The 15,154-nt window shown below is 38.1% G+C and overlaps 1 protein-coding gene across 19 annotated transcripts in view; it reads right to left on the minus strand.

Moving 5' to 3' along the window:
• Positions 1-15,154, minus strand: part of SORBS2 (sorbin and SH3 domain containing 2) — a 231,182-nt gene that overhangs the window by 64,307 nt on the left and 151,721 nt on the right. For 9 of the 19 annotated variants that reach the window (XM_055794870.1, XM_055794873.1, XM_055794876.1 and 6 more), the window contains 5 exons: positions 14,364-14,456; positions 12,698-12,724; positions 11,577-11,701; positions 9,989-10,606; positions 2,607-3,086 (listed from right to left, as the gene is read on the minus strand). In XM_055794870.1, the coding sequence (XP_055650845.1) occupies positions 2,607-3,086; positions 9,989-10,606; positions 11,577-11,701; positions 12,698-12,724; positions 14,364-14,456 (1,343 nt within the window). The remainder of the gene's footprint in view (positions 1-2,606; positions 3,087-9,988; positions 10,607-11,576; positions 11,702-12,697; positions 12,725-14,363; positions 14,457-15,154) is intronic. The other 10 variants (XM_055794882.1, XM_055794881.1, XM_055794880.1 and 7 more) reach the window with 5 other exon arrangements.

Raw genomic sequence — 15,154 nt, forward strand, 5'->3', positions numbered from 1 at the left:
GGGAAGATAATCTTCATCTAATTCATGCTCTTTCATTTCCCTAGGCTCCATTTATTTTTTTCTCCAGCGTACTTCACCTGGGCTCCACTGCTAGCAGAGCCACCTGCTGCTGCTGTGCAATCAAACTCTTGCAAAGAATCCTTCGAGGTATCAGGCTTATACTTCCTTTAATTTGCCTGAGCATCAGAAAGAGCAGCTCTCTGGACTTCTGAATCAGAGCAGAGAAAAGCACCTATCTGGAGTGGCTTTCTAACTTTCTTTTCTCTCTGCTGAGACCGGCAGCAAAGGGAAAGAGGTCCCACGATGGATGTCTGAGCAGTGCTGTGCACAGCACAGCCCTGGCCACAAGACTCTGAATCAGGCTAAAATACTCAGGGATCAGTTCCTGAAGTTAAAGACAGTTCTGGCACTTGGGAAAAGGCAAAAATCTAACGTGTACTTCCATTTCCAAGTTTCCATTAGATTCCACAATTTTAAACTACATAAACAAAAAGAACGCATGAAAATTACTTTATAAGGGAAATGCTCGTAATTGGAATAGAATCAGAAAAAATATTTTCCAAAATCAGCTGTTCTCCGATTTTAACTGCAATTCTAAGCATAAGCCCAAACAAGAATTACAATTCTCACACTTCAGGTTTTCAAAGAAGCTGTAATCTAAAGTGACTAAAAGTATGGCAAATTAAGCGCCATTTTATGTTTATCCCTGCCTTCTGCCTGGAATATTTTACAAATTTGTTGTAAATCAGCTCTTCCTGATGCTGTTTCTTCATCTCAGAAGTTCTGCTGTAAACCCTTTTTGCCGAAGCTCTCAATAAGGACCTCGAGAACAAACAAGCATCCCCACCGGGGACATGACGTCTTTGGAAGCATGGTTCCACCTTGTGTGGGCACAGTGCTGGATGGCACAATCCTGTATTACTTTTATTGCTCCCTCCGCCGTTTTAATCTACAAAAGCAACACGAGTCCTCTTTGAGGATGACGACCATTACAGGAGTAAACCCACGAGCAGCACATGTGGATGTGCCACCTTCCCCATCATTTTCTTATTTCCCAGATACATTGACAGTCATCTGGCCCTCCCCTACAGAGGGTGGGAGATGAAGACTTTTTTACACTGCAGAGGTAGCTCTTGCCAGCAGTTTAATTTCCGTGGGGCTTTAGTGATCTTAGATTCTTAGGGATTTTTGTCCTTTGGTGGGAGACTCATCCTTCCTCTTCATCCATTAATACTGCACAACTGTTATGCTCATCCCTGCCGTGTCTAAGAAAGTGGTGGTCAGACCTGACCGTAAATACCTCTCACCAGGGAGACTACCCCAAAAAAAGAAAAAGGGAAGGACCGTTCACTTAAGCTACAAAAATGGTGCTCAAAGAAAACAGATACAGTTAGCTGATTATTTTAGAAGTAGGTTAGAAGAAAATATAAATGTTCCGTGCTTCCCATAGCTAGTAAATGCTCATGTAGCAATTGTGTCTTACTTCCACACCCCAGTCTGTATTGATTATGGTTCAAAGCTGTTACGAGAGTTAGGAATGACAGCTTTTACATGCCTGTTATTTTTGTTTTTAACAGCATCAAGAGCACTGACAACGGATCACTGACTTTCCAGGTGACTATGTGCAAGTCTGGGCTCAAAATTCTTTTTACAGAATATACATGAAACTTTAAAAGATGTCTACATGGTTTGTTCTTTTCAGACTTGAAAATGATAGCATGTTGAAGTACTTGTAACAAAGTCTGAACACTGTTGTGACTCAGTAAAACTCTGGTCTCAGAACATCTCTCTGTTTTGTAATTCAGCAATGAATTGCTCAATTTAAATGAAGGCTTTGTTCTGGCTCATTTTAATCATGCAGATAATCTCAAAAGAAATCAGCAGTGATCTGGATTTGACCCAAATTCCATACCTTCTTTCTACCCATATATGAGCATACCAAGGTACAGAAAAGTGAATGTATGTATAAAACATCTAATTGCATGCTATTTTTTCTTGACTTAACCAAGAGAAAATTAATAGGATATCTGGGTATTACAAGATTATTTATGAAGTTCACTCCTATAAGAAACTGTGCTTAAGAGAGGAAAAGGTTAGTTAGAGGAGAGAAAAACAGCTTTATGCAGTCAGTGGTCATGGCTGGGGAAAAAACTGTGTTAAATATTGCTAACATTTGCCATGAATTTACAAGTTATATTATTGAAATCTGTACCTAGTATAAACCAAAAATGGTGGTAGCCCGGAGGCTACAAACTCCACAAACCTGTATGTTGCTAACACTGTTTTAAACCAATCTCTTCAAACTCTACAGACCGCTTGCTTTTAGTGCATTTGGAACAGCCATTCGATTTATTTTAAGCAAAGTGTTTGACATGCCTTAGCCAACCGTACAACTGTGCAACAACTTAGTAGCATTTTCCTCTTACCAAATCTGTGACTTTTTTTAAACAACTGTTGCAAAACATACTGTCAGACTACTACAAACACAGAAAACTACTAATGTTATACTTGTCTGAGTAACAGCGTTAACAGAAAAGTTTGAATTCTTTTCCGCTTTGACAACCTGTGTGAACAAAATGGAGGAGGAAAAAAGGAAGCATAATTACATGAGAAGTGGCAGCAGTGTTGGTTAAGGTGGTGCCATCTGACACAGCAGACATCTGGCTCAAGGTTGGGGAAGGTGTTTCAGAGCAGTCAGTAGTATCATAGCTACAAGTCTGCAGCTCATCTAGAATGGCTGTGGAGGACTCACTCACTGTGCGGGAGGAGCACTCACTCATGGCAGAATCTGCGCTTACAGAGGCCGTTTCGTTCCTGTGGATAATACTTTCGGAAGCTAGGTATGGGCATTTAGATGACAATTGTGAAAGGGCTGGGGTTTTATAAAAGCGTGAAGGCAAAAATTCATCAAGCGTTGGCAAAGAAAATGGTACTAGATGGGTGCCACTGTCTGGTGAGAAAGAGGCTCTGTTAACTGGTACCACAGGAGAAGGAAGAGGCAGTGGAGAAGCTTCTGTTGCTGTTTGTCTGTGTGTCTGTGAAGCATTTACCTCCATCACAGTGGCAGTTACTTTCTGGTTTCCAAGCTGAGATTTGAGGAAAAAAAAAATAAGAAAAGAAACAGATTACCAAATGAATAAAAAACTTTTCCCTTTGCCTCTTGCTGTGTGTAGGAGAATTACAAAAGCATAAGTTTTTCAGCAGCCCGAGGAAGTTCACATTCACATGGATTAGGAAATAAATCAACCACGCTCTATATTAAATTAGGAAAACAGGAAAGAAATGAATGCATCAAACACTAGTGGAAGCAATGCCAGAAACCATAGTGTGCTGGGGATGAATATTCATAACGTGCTGCATATATTAATGATCGCAGTTGTGCCTCTAGAAGGTTCACACTATTTTATACTTTACATAAATATGAGGCTAGAGAACGTCACAATCATTTTGTTTGTAAGAGGAAAAAGGGATCTGCAAGCCTGCAAATGTTGCGCGCTCTTTTGTCAAAAGACAGGTATAATTTTGAAATGAACAGTAATATACAGATGGGCAGGACCACAAGCTAAACGGAAACACTAGTACTGAGGGTTCACATGATCTGCAAGCAATAGGTGGTGGACTTTTTTGCTTCTTGGGACTGAATACATCTTCTCCACTGCCTCTCTGATAAAAACGTTTGGATGATCTTAGAATTTCCAAGCACTCTGGAAGCACCCTGTCAGCCTACTGGGTAAGGTGTGCGCATATTAGAGGACACAGGGGTTGGTAGGGTAACTGGTATAAATCTGAGGAACAACAAAGACTGGGAGCACAAGCACAGGACAGGGATGACTTTATACTGAAACAAAACACGCTAGTTTGGTTTCAGCATAATTCCTTAAAAATAAAAGGGAACATTCTCATGAGAGTGCTTCTGAAAACTGCCACACAACGTGTGAGGTTTTACGTTCCGTTATTCCAAATCAGACACAGACACTGGGTTTAAACTAGTCCCAAAACTGGCTTTTGGCATCTGCAATTTCTTTTTGAATTAAGGATACGTGAAAAGCATGCTGGCATCCAATCTTTGTTAAACAGCTGCACAAATCCTTCTATACTGCCTATTAGCCACAAGCTTTCAATCAGTTCCTAGAGTATGTCAAAATACTGCCTGCTTCAGCACTAACGGTTTCGCTTTTGATAGGGCTGAGGAACTCTGCAAGAGCTGCAGGGAAAGAGCGTTTGGGATTTTAAATTTATGTAAAACAGAGGACAGTAAGATACCATACACAGTAATTACTACTTAAAAAAAGTAATAATTAGTCACAGATACCACGTTGTTACCAATAATATTATGGTTGTTTCCTGTGCTCAGAATAGGCAGATGTCTTTAATCATTCAAAAAATGTTTCAAGCCATCAGATTAAAATGCCATTTTGGCATTTTAATCCAAAATCTGAAAATATCTTCTAAAGCCCTTATGGAAAACTTGGAACACAACCCAGACTGTGCTACTTATGAGAGGTCACTGGGGGTCCAGTTCCAGAATTCTTGCTGAGATCAACTAGAATTTACACAAATAACCTTAGTGAGGTCAATGGGACCATCCCTATGAATAAGTGTTTCAGAAAAGAATCTTAAGCATGTGAACAGATATCTGTCACTTATTCCAAACAGTTCAAAAGAACTCTGTGACATTACTGGACCTCTGGGGTACACAAAAACAGCCAGAAGCTGCTGTTCAAATCTGCAGTTAAAACAGTGAAGAAACTTGCTCAAACAGCTTCAAACCCAAATCTTACTCACAGCAATGTTTCACATATACAGTTAGAAAAAAGCATACCAAAATCTTTGTATAGCGTAAATCTGAACATATTACTTCTTACTCAGAAAATCAATAATTGAGTGTATGATTATAAAAGGAGATAAGATTTTTAGAAATAACTAATTTTCCAATGGAAACTTCAAAAGAACAATGGAATACTATTAAAATAATTTCATGAGAAGCAATCATATGCAGATGTGAAACATCTGGTTATGCAACATAGCGTATCGGGGGGTTAAGATGTGTGCATTTAGGTACACATATAAGAAAGAGTAATTTCATCTCATAGATACATAAAGGGAAGAAAGAACCATCATTTATGATGAATTTCATCACCCATGTCGTAATTCAAGATCTCCAGAAAAACACATGAACCAGGAGATCGTAACACAATTATGAGGCAGAACCAATATGAAGCTCTGAAATTCTTGAGACCAGATATGCTCTCAGCATTCCCAGAAGAGAAGTTACATATGACTGAGCCAAATTATGTAATCTGGTATCTAAATTTTTAAAATAACAGGAAATTTTGGAGACTTGAGAAACCTAGTAAGCCTTCTGGCTTTGAACCAAGAAGACTGCCTGCATGCTTGAGGAAAGATGGGATGGACAAAACAAGAACAGATATTCAGGGTGCATCCAGAGAGCTAGTGAAACTGAGTTTTTAAAGAATTAAATTCACTGTGTTTGGCAATTAACAGCTGATTTCATCGAGCCAAATTCTTAAAGAGAATATCAATGTAGATAGAAGGAATACAGCAATTCTAGGTAGTGATTCCCAACATGAAGTTTCTCAGCCTTGTAGAGTAAACCTTGAATATTCAGCCGGATTCTAGAATTCTGCTATAGGTACAATCATCACCCTGGGGAAGAGTGGCTGAAATGGCGATTTAAAACAGCATTATTTTTGAATAATATTTTGAATAATAAAAACGGTTTACACCATTTATAAAACATGGAGTGTTGGTAAACTGTGAACAGATATGTTTGGCTACTAATAATCCGTATTTTTCATCACTGAAAAATAAGATAAGGACAAGGCTGAATGCATTCCAGAAAACTTTTAATACCAGTTCCACCCAGTGTGCTTCAGATTAGGTTTGTCATTGTCAAAGTGCAAGAAATGCTAGCAGAAATCAGGCAGATTAAATGCCAAACAAGTACTTAATCAATTAGAATGATGAAAGACTAGTTAGACTACATAATTATCATGGGTTGTGGAGAGAGAGAGAAATGTCATCACAGCCTTGAAGTGAATTGAAGATCTCAAGTGCAGCTTTCTGCTGGTCCTTAGAAATGTTCACCTTCCATCAAATGGTAAAATGTCAGGCCCGAGGAATACACTTGCTACCCAATTAACATGAAGTAGGCAGGTGACCCTAAGCATGGGTTTCAAAACCAGTCATCTATGATTTTAATGTAAGTTCTGTGGGGAGTTGTGCGAGATCACTAATGACACCAAAGTGCTGGCCTTGCTTCAACAGTCAAGACACAGATACGGAGACTCATAGATAAGTGAATAAACTCATTTTGTTAATACATAAGTAGAGTTTAGTAGTCAACAATCAAATTACACCGATACGCTTGCACCAATGGGTAAAAATACCTCTAGTTTTAATTGTTAAAAGCTGATGTCAAATTCTCCAAACTGATGCTGCAAGTTACATTCCATTTTTACTACCTAGCCCTCTTAATCTAAACTCAGTATAGGAGGTGGAGTTCAGCCCTTGTGCAAAACTACACTGGTGACACAGAAAGAAAACGTGTGCAATTTTCTCTGCTTGCCATCTGTCCCCAAAACACTGAAACCTGTCTTCTCTCCCTTCTACATCACTCAATGTATTGTCAATACCTACCGAACAGTAATGTATTAGATAAACGGATTCAGAAACAATTTTTTTTAATTCCAGGCTTATCTCTCTTTATTCACTTGTCTACAGCTATAAGGCTGGCAAAACAAACACTTTCATAAGCATCTATTACACTAGTTTTTATTCCTCCAGGACATCAGGACTAAACGAAGTGTTCACTCATCCGTGGGATTCAAACAAACATGACAAATGTTTTGCATCCTCAGTTTTAGAGAATGGTTGTCCAGAACAAGAGGACATTTATGAACCCAGGAACAAATGAACATAAAAATACTAGGTGTTTATTTCAGAAGATGCAGCTCAGAATTCTTCATCAGTTTAAAACTTTTTCTTGTGAGAAATTCGCACAACAGAATTTACCTCCATTGGTCTCATACTAACAAATACTAATTTATTCTGCTGAATAGATTAGGTTATTTCTCCCATATCTGCAGTATGGCACAGAGCAGCAGCATCTCTCCAGACTGTAATAATGTAAAAAAGCTAATATTGAGTTAACTTGAATGCTTCTCTTTTCACATATACTTGTAAGGGGTTTAACCTTTCTCTGAGTAGGAGTGTTTACAAAATGTCACTCTGTGAGTCATACCACACTTCTGCTTGCTCCTACAGTTTCAGTAGATAAGCTCTGAAATAAAGTGCAAATAGGAGCACAAACATAACAAGATACATTAAAAAACAGTGCAAAATGGTTGTACATGAACTTAGACCGCACAAGCGCTCTCTTGGCTGTATCCTTCTATACTTTATGACGTAATATAGTTGTACACGTTCCCTACACACATAGATACCCACATGTGCGCAGTATTTCTCATTTACCACCTCTTAAGAAGTGATGATTAGCCAGTCTTGCCTCATTCTCCTCCACATACATAAACCCAGATGCAGAGGGAGAGTTGTTTGTTTCTACAGCAACTTTCTAAATGTATTTGGGTTTTAAGAATTCCTGCGGTAGCTTGGAACATTCCTGGTGGGCCTAATCTACAGTCTGAGAGCATCCCTAGAGGATACAGCTTAACATAACAACCTATGATCTGCATATACAAAAGTACTTCAACTGGTGTATGAAGTCCTGTAGAGCTTTCAAATCTAAAACAATTTTAAAAATTAAAGTACTATCATGCATAGTATACTGAAAGTCAATTTGTCTACATGAGAGAAATTGTGAACTTCGCAAATACCACAAGATACAATGCTAAAGGGGATCATAAATTTTGACATTAGTTAGAATAGTTCCAACATTTCAACCAGAGAACTGAGTCAAAAAAGAAAGCCTTTTAGACATCACTGTAACCTTTATTTCTAACTGTAGCCCATGGCATCTTGGATTTGGGACCTCACCTGATGCAGAATTTTACACCACCTCACACGATGATTTGTACTCTAGTTTTAGGCACGTATTTTAACACAGAGCTAGCAAAATCCACTGGCTCCATGCCTCGGTTGTGGTGCCAGATACACCTCTTCATACTAATCTTTAGAATTTATTTCGAAGTTGAACATCAGAGAGGATGTCAGCTGAATTTTGCAGGCAAGAGATCAATAAATGTATGCAGTTTGAAAAGCTGGCTACATTCCTTAATGATCCCTGTGATCAACTGAAATTTTTATCATTTTATTCAAAGAAACCCAGCTGCCAAATTTCTGATCATTCTTCCCACACACTGAAGCACTGAAACCAAGGAGAAGGCAGAAAAAACCCCTATAGAATCACATAAGTTGCAGCTACTTTTCTGACTTTTGCCAGCTCAGAGTGAAACTAAATCAGATTCTAAAATAAAATGAAATTGCAACACCTGTTTTGACTTTTAAAATTCTAAAAAATAAAAAGTTTACCTGGAAGAGAAATTATTTTTCATTATTCTGATTAGAGTTTGAGTATTATTCCGGATCATAAAAAAGGTATTTCCCCTAATTCTTGTTAGCTGTCATAAAACTACTTTCTGTTTGAGAAATTTATTTGAGCATATATAATACATCACATTGCTAACAATCTAAACTATTTTTAAGTGAAAACATACATGCATAAGTTGTACTGGCCACAACTACACCTGTTATATTGTCTGACCATATCCCTTGATGCTCATGTTTAAAGGCTTGCAAGTCTGCCTCCCATAATCTTCATACCTCCCCTATCTACCAGAAAAAGATCTTACTCCTTTTTCATTACCGTTTCTGACATGATTTCTTTGCTGTGGCTCTTTTTTTTTTTTTTTTTTTTTTCCCCTCGAGTTGAACCAACTCGTTCTACCTGACAACAATCACTAAGCAGCAAACCAGTTCTCAAGGGTAAAGCAACTTGTTTTTCTCAAAACGTTCTAAATTTTGCGTAGCCTAATAGGAGGGTTTAAGATTCTAGCTTTGCCTCTAATCTTGAGAAGGACAAATGTGATTAATTCTTCTGTGCTCCCATTTGTTAATGAATTCAAAAGAAGCATTGCAAATTGTTACCATATAAATTCACAGAGCTTTGCTCTGATCAAAATTTTTACTTGGGAATTGAAAGGGGGAATTCACTACTACGACTTGTAAAACTATCCTACAGCTAATGCAGTTACTTGGGGCTTCCAGAGTGAAGACCTGGTAACTTTATCAATGGCGATAAACACTGCTTAGACAACTCCGATCCTACACTTGATACTTGATACGTGTGCTTGATACTTCCATTTCTCCTAGATGAGATCACCACAGTTAACAAAGAATTTTTGTCTCAGTAGGCATAGGGGAAACGGAATTAAAAGCTTAGGGCCTTGTGATCCTTCACGTAAAGGTGTTTGACAAAAGTTTTTATTAACCCATTTTCTTTAAAAACCACTATTGCACAGGGCAGACATGGAACTAGCCTTTGCAGAAAGAAGCAACTGACAAAACTTATTTTTTGGCGGCCCTAGCAAATTAGTAGAGCTGCATCTGTAGAAAGCCCCCCAATCCAATCCTCTTCTATCCATACTTGATCCTTCCAGCACCTATGGCAGCATAATGCTTTAATGCAGCCCCCTCCAGGAAGAGCTACTTAAGCAGATGCATCACCCACAGTTCACTATTTTTATTGTGCATTTGCACTCCGGAAAGTGCTCACAGAGGAACCGAGAAGTCTACTTTCCAGCTCAGAGCTGGGTTAATCTTTTCAGGGTATTTTGCAATACCCTTCCAAAAACTCCAGGTTTTGTTCAGTTCTGTTTTGATCCATGTGACAGGTAGTTTTACCCAAAAAACACAAGGTCTAACTTTGATAATGTAAGTATAACTAAACAGACTGTTATTAAGTGATTCATGAATGATCTAAAATAAAAGATGGAAAAATTAAATATACCACATGGCATTCTGCAGCCTGTGAAGAAGGAAGAACTGTAGACTTTTGTCCCAAATCCTTTGAAGACATCTTTGAAGTGTCTGGAGAAATACTAGGTGGATGTTCTTGGATTTCAGGCCCTGCTTTATTGTCAGGGATGGGAGCTATCTGAATGGACAGAGATGTTGTGTGTATCTCAGGCCCGGGGCTACAGGCAGGTGAGAGAGGCCTTTGTGGAAATACTGGCGCTTCAACAGGCTTGAGCTGTTGCTGTGGATTACAATGAACCCTACTCGCTGGGTCACGTGTCCGGGTTAATTTCAGGGTAGATACCCTACGTTTTTGAGACTGTTGCCTTTGGCCGTGATGGAGAGTAGTGCTAATACCAGCTACGGTGCTTGTGCCTGCACTGGAGACTGAGGTCAGTGGTTTAATGATCTTTTGTGCATAGGAGACACTTGTGTTAGATATCTGAGAAGACATTGTCTTCTGGACAGACTTCTCGTTAGGGTAATAGGCAGTATCTGTGGGAAGGTGTTTCGCTGGGCCAGTTGTTACTGCCTGGAGATTAGTTTTGTTCTTGTGATTAGTTATTCTTGCTTTCCGAAAACTTTCTTTTCTAGGGGGTGGCAGAGGTGCCTTATTTGCCAAAAGCATCCACACAGAGCAAAGTAACATTGAAGAAGAAACAGAAAGAAAGTAAATGTTAGCAGGAGATATAACTCGGTTTGACTTTTATCTTTAAATAAAGGAACTAGCAACTTAAGGGCTTCATCCCAACATTGCTCAATTCAATGGTCAATTGAACTGGTCAGGTTCCCACCACCTTTGCTGTGTAGGGCTGTACAGCTTATGTTTAGAAAGCCAGATGTTCCATTTGCTCAGAGTAAACTGGGATCAGAAGAGAGCCCACAATAGTCCCTTTTCTTTCAGAAAAACAATTATTCACTGAATAAGAATTATTACTGTGAAATTGTTCAGATATGTAAGTAATTTCCAAAATGCAGTCCATGATCTTAGATAACAAGCTATTATTCACAGGTAACAGACATACATAAAACACACAGAGCCTCTTAAACCTTTGAATGAAAATAGTAACAGAGAGAGTATTGACATCAGTATGTTGATCTTTTTTTGACAGATAAATGTTTCCAAGTTAGGTGGGAATTTTTAGTGTGTTCTCTTTGTAGTCTGCAAAACTGGCAGAAACACTACACTGTCTATTTTATAATTAATGAACCTTTATCCTCAGATATTATTTTGATGACTGATGCATTTTTCTGAGTGTAAAATATTAATAAATACTCTTTGAAGTCTGGGAACACTCCTAGAAAGCTTTTATTTGTGGATGACCTACTTTTATGTAGCTGCCTGTCTTGTTCATTGAACACAATTTCTGGTAATTAACCTGGAGGCATGCATCCTGTGCAGAGTATACTTCATCTGTGCAGTAAACCAGTTTGTAATGACCCATATGAACAGATGATTCGCACTATCTGGATGACATCAGGACAATGTTCCATAGAGGTGTCCCATCTGCAGATGCTAATGCCCAAGAATAACCCCCACACAAATGGCAAAGCATGAAACTTGGTGTGTTTGGTTTTACCTGAGTTGGTGATTTTTTATCTTGTAGATTTGGCCGCACACTCCTAAACCCTTTTGCTGTAAGAGATGAACTGCTAGCATCTCCATTCAGTGTCTCTCTACTTCCATCAGTGTAAGATCTCCAAGCTTTTGTGGCGAAAAAAGAAACATATTTTTTTTTGTGATTAGTAGATCTTTATATTGCTATCATCATAGCAACCCAGCTATTAAACTGTGGAAAAGTTTAGCTACTATGCAACTGATGTTGCTGCTGTTATCACCATGGTAGTTACACGAACAGGGCTAATCCTGCCACTTCACAAAACATTTACCCTTAAAATTTAGAAAACTCAAGCACTGACAATGCTGCTGGCAGCAGTTTGGTATCTCCCCAGAAAATTCACACAGACTATGGATTTTAACCTTGGGAGTCCTTTTGAGACACTGGTGCTTCAGCTCCCATATAAAGCAGGCTGAACTATTTTTCACAAATTAGGTTCTTGTACTTCACAGCTGTGTCCGATTTTGAAAAACATTCCAGCTAACGTAAAGCCAGTTTGTCACGGCAGTTTCACCAAATTTCACCACGGTACCAGATTAGTTGTTCCAATAACGCATCTTATTTCCAAATCTGAATGACACCTTGATTTTCCAACCAACCAACTATGTTTTGTCTTTATCCTCAGAGCTGAAAAGCCCTCAAGGCATTGCCCAACATTGAAGGAGATACTATCCTTCCTCAACAACTTACAGATTTGAAGATAAAATATTTTAAGAGGCTGGGAAAAGTAACACATTATGTTAGCAGGCTGCTACGTGGGGTGAGCAGAACTTGCAAAGCTGAGTAAGGGACTAAAAATGAAACAGCAAGTGCCACTGAAGCTAAAGGTGGCAAATTAGCACTCTGCATTCTCCCAACAATTCATTTGCTGACAACATATACTGTGATATAGGAAATACTGCTTTCAAATGAGACCTGAAATTGCGGTCTTAACCGCTTGCAATTATTATTATAATTTCAGTGGTGCTTTCCCTTAAAGAATGTGAACGTATGGAGTAATAATATCAAATATAATGGAAGATTGTTATAATTCGTCCACTTACATGGTATTACATTGATGCATAAATAACAGTTATATTTACCTGAATCTGAAGACTGAGAATCAGACCCTGAAAAAGAAACATCCAATATTAATTTGTGTTAGAAGTAAAACCATGATAACACAACTTGAAAAACATGTAGGAGCTGTCTTGTTCAGTTACTTGATTCCCTCCTGTTACCTAAGCACACCCCGGAATACTAGACCACAGATAGCTGTGTAATGTTTATGGCACAACTTCTACAGGTTGTAGTGTGCTGACAGTTACTGTTATTTAATCACTGCTATTTCAGGCAGCCAATAATAAACAAATATTTGCTGTGGTGTTTTTTTTCCCAGTAAATACTGTGATATACTACTGTCTAAAATCTAGGTATCAAAAGAAGTATCATTCCTTTAAGATGAACTAGAAAGGTTTAATTCAAAACCAAGAAAGATGCCTACAGGTTCTGTCAGGATTTTCTCTCCCCCTTCACACCAGAATGTGTGATGCTTTCTTCATCACTTCAAAGCAAAACACAGAAACTGATACATACATACTGCCAGCACTGAGCAGATTTGAAATTCTGGTGGGTTTTTTGAGTACTTGTAGATATATTAGTGTTTTTTTTTCTCTTAAAGAAACTACAGGCATGAAATCTCTAAATGAATTTAAAATATTATTAATGTAGAATATTTATAGTACTAACAGCACTCCTTACCACTAATTTTAAGTGCAACAGCAGACATTAAGAGGCCTGTTTTGCATGCTTAAATGACAAAAATTTGTTAGAAAAGCTGCTAAGAAATAAGAACCCAATGTTTTCTTAAATTTACATACGTGAAGTAATCCAAACAACCCTGACACTATCCTTACAAAAAGTAGCAATCAAATATTTTATTTGCTTCATAAATTTTAACAGTTCTTATTCCTGGGGATTAGTCTTATATTTTAAGAGATCTATAAACCAAGATTTTATCTTGCAATTATTTTCTGCCTCATTCTGTATTCAGGTTTCTGTATCGTACTTGTTCGGTATGAACACCGCATGCTCAGATTGGCGTAAATTAGTCGACACCACTCAAGACTCTGTACTGATTTATACCTCTAACTACTTAATTCACCAGTGAACCTGGGCAGCTGATGCCCATTAAGATTTAAGTTCTCAACACCAGACACGAGTATTGCTAAGCAGCATTTCTGCCTGTCTACTGAATAATCTGCACGGTTTTATTGTTTTAAACATTTTAAGGAAAGTATGCTTGATAAATATTTTTTTTTCAAGTTAGTCTGGCTTCTGGTAATCTTTTTACTACAGGATTCAGATTTTTTTCCTTTTTTTTCCAAGTTGCACTAAACAAAGTTTGTAACAAGCAAAACCTAGTTTTTCATGCTATGTTATCTTGAGAAAAAACGGGGGACATGAGACCCAAAATACATGTCAAAGGCAAAATTAATTTATAAATAACTAATTTTTCCTAAGTCTTCCTAATTTTTTTCATTAATGGCTGCAAAGCATAGGCAGAGAGATATCAAGACTACCTTTTCAAGAGCACTGTAGAAGTCAGAGACTTGTCAGTGGAACAAAAAATACGGTTACCCTTCTCCTTGCAGAGCAATATTGCAGGAATGCATAACAGTACAGAATTCAGGAATAATATTCAGGAGTAATATCTCACTGTTTTGTTTTGTTGGTTTTTTTTTACTCACAGGAGTAATATCTCAATACCTGAGGCCAATAGGTTTGGAGAACTCTGAACTCTCTTCACAGCTGTTAATGTGACAGACATTGCAGCACGTTTGCGAGCACACCCGCCGCTATCTGGAAGCACAAAACGATACAGACAGCAGCCCCAGACAAAGGGAGCAAGCACATGCAACATATCACAGTGTGAGATACGTCAAACATACATGAAAATTAGCATGCAGTTAGGGAACTGCTGCAGGAACATGTAAATTGGCGAGTTTCGCAGATTAGCAGAGCACATAGAATTTCAAAAGCTTTAAACAATAAACCTCACAGAAAATAAGTTAATATTTAATACTTAATCCACTAGGGAAATATATAGATCCTGTTACCTGAACGACTGCTTAATTATAGCTAATTAGTAAAAACAAGGAATCAAGATGAAGGATTAAGCATTCCAGAGTAATATTAATCAATAATCTGCACCGTAAAATCATTTCATTGTATGCATTAGAAAGACATCATTCATAAACTAAGCTTATGTTTCATCAGCTGACAAAGTGCTTTTGTTCAGTCTTTTGGATCCTTTAAGCTCAAGAAACAAAATTACTAAGGATGGCACGATTCTTTTGTCGTTTTGGTGGAACATCCTTGTTCTCCCTCCCCCCCTTCTATTTTATCTAATGGAAGATTAGAAAATGTATGTCTGGAACCCAGTAACATCCCGAGGGAACGACTAGCAATCTAAAATCACTCCAAACAAACAGGAATGGAAAAAAACCCCTTTCTCCTGGATTGTGCATGACTCCTTTCTTTCCTTAGTCTCTGCTTCT

The sequence above is a fragment of the Falco peregrinus genome, chromosome 2, assembly GCF_023634155.1.
Source record: "Falco peregrinus isolate bFalPer1 chromosome 2, bFalPer1.pri, whole genome shotgun sequence".
Taxonomy (NCBI): Eukaryota; Metazoa; Chordata; class Aves; order Falconiformes; family Falconidae; genus Falco; species Falco peregrinus.